Source organism: Heptranchias perlo, chromosome 11 (genome assembly GCF_035084215.1).
Source record: "Heptranchias perlo isolate sHepPer1 chromosome 11, sHepPer1.hap1, whole genome shotgun sequence".
Taxonomy (NCBI): Eukaryota; Metazoa; Chordata; class Chondrichthyes; order Hexanchiformes; family Hexanchidae; genus Heptranchias; species Heptranchias perlo.
In genome coordinates, this window is record NC_090335.1 from 30089995 (window position 1) to 30098244 (window position 8250).

At 43.6% G+C, this 8250-nt stretch overlaps 1 protein-coding gene across 1 annotated transcript in view; it reads left to right on the forward strand.

Annotated features, from left to right (window-relative positions):
- Nucleotides 1–7717, forward strand: part of tmem47 (transmembrane protein 47) — a 38230-nt gene extending 30513 nt beyond the window's left edge. Inside the window, exon 3 of the mRNA XM_067992779.1 lies at nucleotides 69–7717. Coding sequence (XP_067848880.1) covers nucleotides 69–247 — 179 coding nt within the window. The 3' untranslated portion in view covers nucleotides 248–7717. The remainder of the gene's footprint in view (nucleotides 1–68) is intronic.
- The last annotated feature ends 533 nt before the right edge of the window (nucleotides 7718–8250 follow it).

The window sequence follows — 8250 nt, forward strand, 5'->3', positions numbered from 1 at the left end:
CCCACTGTTCATATTTGTGGCCAAAGGAACGTATGGCTATTGTTTTAACCACATGTATTTCCTTACAGTTGTTCTCCAAGTATGCGGACTCGTTTTGTATCCAATCAAATTTGTGGAAACAGCCACCATGCGAACATATCATGAGTTCAACTGGGGTTATGGCATTGCCTGGGGAGCTACCATCTTCTCATTTGGGGGAGCCGTCCTTTACTGCTTAAACCCGAAGAACTATGATGACTACTACTAGAGCAGAACTAATTCTACTGACAGATTTAAAGTAAAGCTTACCAGCTCTGCTAACTTGCTGCTCTCTAAGTTGAAGTGTGGTATTTAACCTGTTCTATCAATGCACTATCCACTTTGGCTAGAATGAAGATAACTGCTTTAAATCCTGCACCACACCTAAGGAACTCTGGAAAAAGTCACGGCTGAATTTTCTGAACATTGGCGGTTTCACATACAGAGTGCTGAAATACAGACTTTTGATAGTGTCACATCAACTAGGAAGAATCACAAAAAGAGGTTGGCGTACAGTGAAGAATATTAAACAAAAACTACAATTGCAAGGATGTTCACTTCAGTCTGCCTGCTGGAAAGAACGTGCCCTGAGTATTTTGGACATGTGTTTTCTATATTGAGGCTGGGAACTTATGCCTCATCTTTGGATTTGGGTTGGTTAAAGTATGTCAACTGCTGATTGTTCTGTGGTAATTCAAGTAAAAGTGCATGCTTTGTATCTATTTAAAAATACTCAGCAACAACGTCTGTAAAATTCTAGTGTCCTAATGCAAAATAGAATTATATTACTCCTGTTTATAATTATTACAGTGCATTTGGAACACAAAGCAGTTCTAACACTGTACTGAAGTTCCATTTGTCAAATTAAAACTGCAGCATCTTCTTTATCATTTTCTTAAACCTACAAAGAAATTTTATGAAGTATCTTTAAAGATTAAAAAAGTAACAAAGGTACATGTACTTAGATATCACTTGATATAAAGTCACAGATGAGCATTGTGATGAGCTGAAAAGGCAGAAAGGACCTTATATACTATTGTAAGCACTCTAATTTATTTGAGCAACTACTGTATTTTTATATAGACCTCTGCACACTATTTCCTGTATGTTGTATACTATTCCTTAAATTGTGCCTAAAAAAACTTATTTTGACTTATATCTAAGATAAATACCACGGGCTCAATTTTAAAACAGAAGTCCAGGGGCGGGGAGGGGGGCAAAGAAAATCAGGATCTTCTGGAGCGGGCAGGAATCCCGGCACCAACACGCTGAAGAACGCGCATGAACCAGAGTCATCTATGTGCGCACGCCGTTCCCGAACCCGGAAATCCCACCGGCAATTAAAGCTGGCAGGACGATATTTAAACCGACAATTCAAGTACTTAAAGTACTTGAAATGTGCATGAATGTAATTAATTATGCTGGCAAGTGATTTCAACGCTGTCTCAGCATGTTTCCTGTGCTGTGTGAATCACGCCATGGTGAAGGAGTCATGTTTCAGCGGGCAGCCATTTGGACATTTAAATCCCTGTTTGACAGATGGGGATAAAAGGTGAGTTATTGCAGCAGGGCACTCAGTTCTCTCAGTCAAACTTTTGGCTTGGAGATCTTTGTGTTTAGACTGAGAATTCTTGGTTTACACTCAGAATTGTTCTGTTTTCACATATTTACCAACTTTTCAGACCCCCTCAAACTAACACCATCAAGATAGGGGGCGCGATGGCTGCATTCACCACGACATCCGAGGACGAGCAACATCATCATCCTCGCCAGTCACGGCGTGCATTTCCGCCACTTGGAGCTCCAAAACACAGTGCTGCGCCACAGGCACCTGCATAAGAGCACAGAGAGCAACAACAGAGGGAGCGACGTCGCAGGAGGCACTACCCTCGTCAGAGGGTCTGCAGACCGAGGCTCAACTTCCTGGACCTCTCTGAGGAGCAGTGCATACGGAGGCTGAGAGTGAGTCGCCAGGTGGTCGCAGACATCTGCAGCCTCCTTCATGCTGAGCTGCTCCTGGCTGGGCCTGGCGGCATCTCATTGCCCATCGAAGTTAAAGTGACCACCGCCCTCAACTTCTTCGCCTCTGGATCATTCCAGGGTGCCACCGGTGATATCGCCGGGGTCTCTCAATTGTCTGCACACAAGTGCATAAGGCAGGTCACCAACGGCTTGTTTCACGGGGCCTCGCAATACGTCAACTTCCCCATGGACGACCTCAGCCAGACGGAGAGGGCAATGGGTTTCCGCACTGTGGCTGGCTTCCCACGTGTACAGGGTGCAATAGATTGCATGCATTTAGCAATACGAGCATCTCCACATGAGCCAGGACTGTTCATCAACAGAAAGGGGTATCATCCCATCAACACTCAGCTCATTTGCGACCACCGCAAAAGATTTCTTCACGTGTGCACCAGATTCCTTGGCAGCTGCCACGATTCATTCATTCTGAGGGAATCCAACATCCCGCCCATCTTCCACACATCGAGGACCCTTAATGGCTGGCTCCTCGGAGACAAGGGATACCCCCTGCACACGTGGCTGATGACACCTCTGAAGAGCCCCATCAGTGAGGAACAGCATCAATACAATGACAGCCACATCGCTACCAGGTCTATAATTGAACATGCGATAGGGCTGCTGAAGATGCGATTTCGGTACTTCCATCATTCAGGGGGAGCGATTCAATACGCACCAGACAGAGTGGGTCGCATTATTGTAGTGTGTTGTGTCCTGCACAACGTGGCGCAACAGAGAGGGGTACAGGTTGAGGAGGCCCATCCCCTCATCCACGATCCACATCTGCCATTCACACTGAGGAGGTGGAGGAGGAGGAGGAACTCATGGCCAGAGCAGTGGCTCACCTGGCTGCTCGTGAGGCCAGGGAGTCACTCATATGTGAACGGTTCTCGTGAGATCAGAAAGTGAGAAGAGTCCAGTCCTCACACCACCTGGGAAGACCAGCGCCAACACCAGCAACCTGCCCCCTGCACAAAACAGTCCTGCAACTACACATATACCCTCTATAAACTGACCCACTGGGTGGCATCGAGTGTCGCCGTTCATGGTGAAGCACATAAAAGGGCGCTATCACAAAAGCTAGTCAAGAATGGGCAAGACGTGGCAGTAGTGGTGAGAATGTAACATTTAATGTGACTTTAACATAAACCAAATATAAATGAAAAACATGACAGTCTGTCAGACACCCTTGTGCATATCCTTCGTGGTCACAAATCCTTAGCCTTTCTCTTCCTACCGCTTCTACGTGGTGCATCCCCTGTGGCTGCAGCAGAGGTAGTGGCAGGTTGCTCATGTTCATGCCCCGAATGCTTAGATGCTTTTGGCCTACATCCTCTGGGTTTTGGAGCCCGTGAGGGCCCCTCCAACGACTGCTCCACCTGCACTTGTGCAGGGGCTGACTCAGCCACCTGGAAAGGAGGCAGCATTGCGGGTACTGGTTGAGAAAGGGGCAACGGATGAGATGTGGGAGTGCTTTGAGTGGCGTCCCCACTTCCATGTCCCTTTTCGCTATCATCCCTCTCCTGGGCCATGCCCACATCACTCCTATCACCCTGCTGGACAACAGTTTGGAGGACATGTGTGATGCCCTGTAAGGCCACTTTTAAAGTATTTGTCATTCTATTTAAGGCGGCAGAATGTTGTTCACCCTGAGTCCGCACGGCTGTTGTCAGGGCCTGAATGGACTCATTTGTGAGCCATGCTTGAAGCTCAATGGAGGCTAGCCTTCTCTCCTTCGTAGACATTCCTGCACTTATCTGCGACACTATCCCAGATATTTCAGCAGTTACGTGCGACACTATCTCAGAGATTCCCTCACGTCCCTGTGACACTATCTCAGAGATTCCCTCACATCCCTGTGACACTAGCTCAGAGATTTCCTCACATACCTGTGCCACCATTCCACTAATGCAGGAGTTGGACTCCTCCATCCTCTCGGCTATTATGGAGAGTGTGCGTGGCACTTATTCCAGTACCTCGCAAATGTACTGCTGTCCCTCGATCATTCTCCTTTTAAAGGATGGCCCCAAGGTTTCAGCATCTGCGTCCAGCTGAGCAGAGACTGGAGAGAAGTGCACCCACCGCGGACTCCCCACAGCAGCCCCTGCCACCAGTGTCTGCTGGTGCTCACTTGTGTGTGGTGACTCACCATGTGCCAACCCAACTAACTGACTGCTAGGACCCAACGAGGTGTGAGTATCTGCCCTGGTGGATGGCTCACTAAGATGTGATGGTGCGCCCTTAGAGGCCGGCAGGTCCTTTGAGGAATCGCCCTCTGCCATCACTGCGGTCATTGAAGGGCCTGTAAGAGAACAGAAGGCAATATTAAGCATCATTACAGATGTGTCATGTTGCGATGAGCATACTGAGGTGTTCAACATGCCAAGCATTATTAAAATCATGTGTGTGATGAATGTTAAAGTTGTGTCACCACATATTTGTGCGGTGCCTGTCTCGGCGGCCCCGACGGACAGGCACTCGAGGGAATGGCTGATCTGCAGGGCCTCCTCCTCCATGTCTGTGAGGACCACTATTTGTTGTAGCCCCCCTCGGTCCTCGCCCTCTCGCGTGCATTTTGCGCTCTCCTCCTAGAAGAGGAGAAAGTACAGACATGTGAGTGAGTGATGGTGAAGTGGTCAGCCGATGAATGCATTGGTTTGGGTGAGGCTGACCATGAAAGAGGTGCATCAGAGGGTGAGTATCAGACAGAGACATCACATTGGATGAGGATTGGGGTGAGTGGTAGTGGTGGGGTCACAAATGGGGAGGTGAGGAAGTGCTCAGGAAGTGAAGGTAAGTTGAGGATGAGCCTTAAGTGGGTGTGAGGAGTGATGTGATGGAGTAGTCTTGGCAGTGCAGAATGAGTTGGAGGAGGGAGGTGATGTGCACCACAGAATGCAGGAGAATTAGTAAGTGTACTCACTTTTGCTGACCTAGTTAGGTCATTGAAACACTTCCTGCACTGGACCCCGGTGCGGGATGTGTTGCTCCTGCTGGTGACCTCCTCTGCCACCTCGAGCCAGGCCTTCTTGGTGGCAGAGGCAGGGCACTTCCTCCTGTCGGCCAGGTAAAGTAGTTCCCTCCTCCTCCTCCTCACCCCGGCCAGTAGCAGCTGAAGTGAGGCATCGCTGATACTTGGAGCAGCCTTGCCCCTGTGCTGCTTCATTGGGTCTTCTTGCTCTTTGTTCCAGCAAAATCCATTGGAGCAATGGCCCTTTAAATCTTGATGCTCCAGCTGACAGCCTGTCATGCGGGCGTGCAGTCCGCCCACTGCATAGCTTTTGGACGCCAAACGCGGAAACAAGATTAATGGCCACCAATTAAGTCGCGATCGCATGGGGAACGGTAAGTTTTTATTAGTCGGGTTTGACATGGGCCCATTGACTCCCCCCACCCTTTTAAAATTGAGCCCCATATTTCAAGCTATTTGATATCTCCTTCTTACTCTGTATCTTTCCTTCTCAGTATAATACAGTGATCTATAAATACATTTAGTTATTATAAAAGACAATAATTTGGGAAGGAAAAGGGGTTTTGTTTTAGATGTAAAATACAGCATTAGTACTATGAATCAGTAGAACTGTACAGAATAAAAGGCCTGTGTACCTTAATTCTTCATTTTATTATTATTTTCTAAATGATCAATTACCTATGAATTTTTACAGCTTGGGTTGTATGATTTATCCAAAAAACATCCGCCCAGAACTATTCCTGCTCTTATATGGATATTAACAGAATATGTTGAATGTTTAAGCTCCATCAATTTTTCCTTCAACTGCATATTGCAGAAATTATGCTCTAAGCAACTAACATTCCTTTGGCAAGTACACTGCCTCCAATAACAGGAGACATGAACTAACCAATAAATGTGCTCAAAGCTACAACAACTGCGGATGCTATCTTGCCTTCTATAATATAACATAATTATGCTCCATGTCATTGGCAGTAAGTCTGCCTCACTTTTTGTTGTTATCAGCAATTGGGGAAATATTAGGACTGACGTTTGTGATAAACAAGAGTGACACAGTCTGCAAAGCCAGTTAACCTATTTATTTTTCAAAGTAATATATAATTTACTTACAGACATATGAGAAAAGACCACCAGGCTTATCAAGCCCGTTTCACCCAGATACGGTGCTATCATGTACACTATTTACCAACCGCTAATCACACAGTCTCCTGGGAGAAGAAGAAAAAAAGAGAAAAAAAATCTGATTCCAGCTTAAAACTCTGGGACATTCCATTCTAGCCATCTAAAGCTCCAGAAAACTGTGCTGGCCTTTTACCTATTATAACTAGAAGTGGCCTTTTCATTCAAATTCCCTTATAAAGGACTGCATTGAATCCATACCCGCTACATGTTTCTGTAATCTATTCCAGAGGGAGATGTCTCTTTGTGAAAAGAAATACTTGCTGGCATCTAATCTAACTCTGCCTAAGGATTTTATATGCATGTTCTTCAGTCCTACATCCCTATCCATTTCAAATAACCTATCCAGCTGGACTGAATCGAATTCTTTCATCATTTTAAAAACCTCAATCATGCTCCCTCCAAGCCTGCATTTTTCTAAAGTAATTTGCCCTAATTCTTGGAGCCTCTCTTCGTAACTAAGAACGCTAAGGTTAAGCATCGATTGGTTAGCCAACCTCTGCACCTTCTCCAGAACCTCAATATCCTTTGCCATGTGTGGATGTACCAAAGCTTTGTATGGCCTAGTCACAACGCTATTTATTTTTCTACTCTGGTCCTTGCAACACAGCCTAAAATAATATTTGCCTTCCCTATAAACAGCTCACACTGCTTGTACACATTTAATGAGTTGTCAACTATTGCCCCAGGGTCTCTATCATGATCTATAACCTGGTTGATTGGAATAACTAAATATTACCTTGTGGTTTAGAAAATTTAATAAATTACATAATTCAACAAGATTACATCATTAACATATCAAATGTATTCAGGACTATGAGTTGGTTAAATGCAATATATGGAAATTATTAACAAAAATGAAAGTGAATTCATTAACTCAAAAGTGCTTTTAACCACAGTTAATTTGTTACATAAATGTGCCTTTTAATCTCACTATACAATTAATAGTTTAACATTTTTGCAACTAAATACAAAGATCCAGGTATGATCCAACAGCAATATTAGCTCTATCTATACACTCAAATATATTTGCAATTCTGTTATGATTATACTAAGCCAGCACTTTGTACTTGGGAATATTGAGTTTAAAATTATTAGACTGAATGGTTATTTAGTACACTAAGAGGGAACAGAGAATATTCTTCAAACAAAAGGTGAAGGGTGATTCTTAGAACAGTCATGTAACACTTTCAGTAGACTCACCGAGTACAACCATGGTATGTCTATCACATAAATGTAACTATGATATAACTACACATTGATTTCATTACAAGATCAATCTGTTCTATTTTATGAACAAATTACCCCTTTTATCGTCCAGTTCAGAAAATGTAGGCCTTCTTAATGTGATATTATGTTCCAGTTGTTGCAACGTTGTCTCTGAATTCCTTGACTGTTAATTACTGATAATTATTTCAGAATGTTGATAGAATTCTAATTGAATTGCATCCATCTATGTGCATCTAACTTGCAGAGTGCTATGCAGGTATGACATTTTTAATCAACCAAAAAATAAAGATTGCAAAGCAATGAGTATAGTCCAGGGTCAATTTTTTTGAGAAGCTAAATGCAAAAGTATGGAGAGACCGGATTACACATTAGAAACTATCACAAATAAACAATTCTTTTGAATGTATGATTCAGAATATAAATGCAAAACAAAAAAAAACATTTTTTGTGGAATATCATCTCAAAAAAGCCATGTGTTGAAAGAGTTCAATACTGGCAACCAGTCCTGAAGTTTATTAAGCTAACATGGAGAGATTTTTATCTTTTGATTTAACATTACACTGACTAAATAATTTGTACCACAAAACATGTATAGAATGCATAGGACTGCTGAAAGTACAGACTAAGAGGTAAAAACAAAGGGTTAATTTAAAAGAATGCTTTGCGTGTGCAGAATTTGTGCCTATGTTGTGCCTACTCTGCACAAAAGTGCCTTTTCTTAAAAAGTGCTTCCAAGTACCTCATTAATCAGACACAAAAGGCACATAAAGTAAATTTCTATAATTTGCACCTTCAGTAATGATTTTTATCGTGAGATTTTTAAAAATGAATAC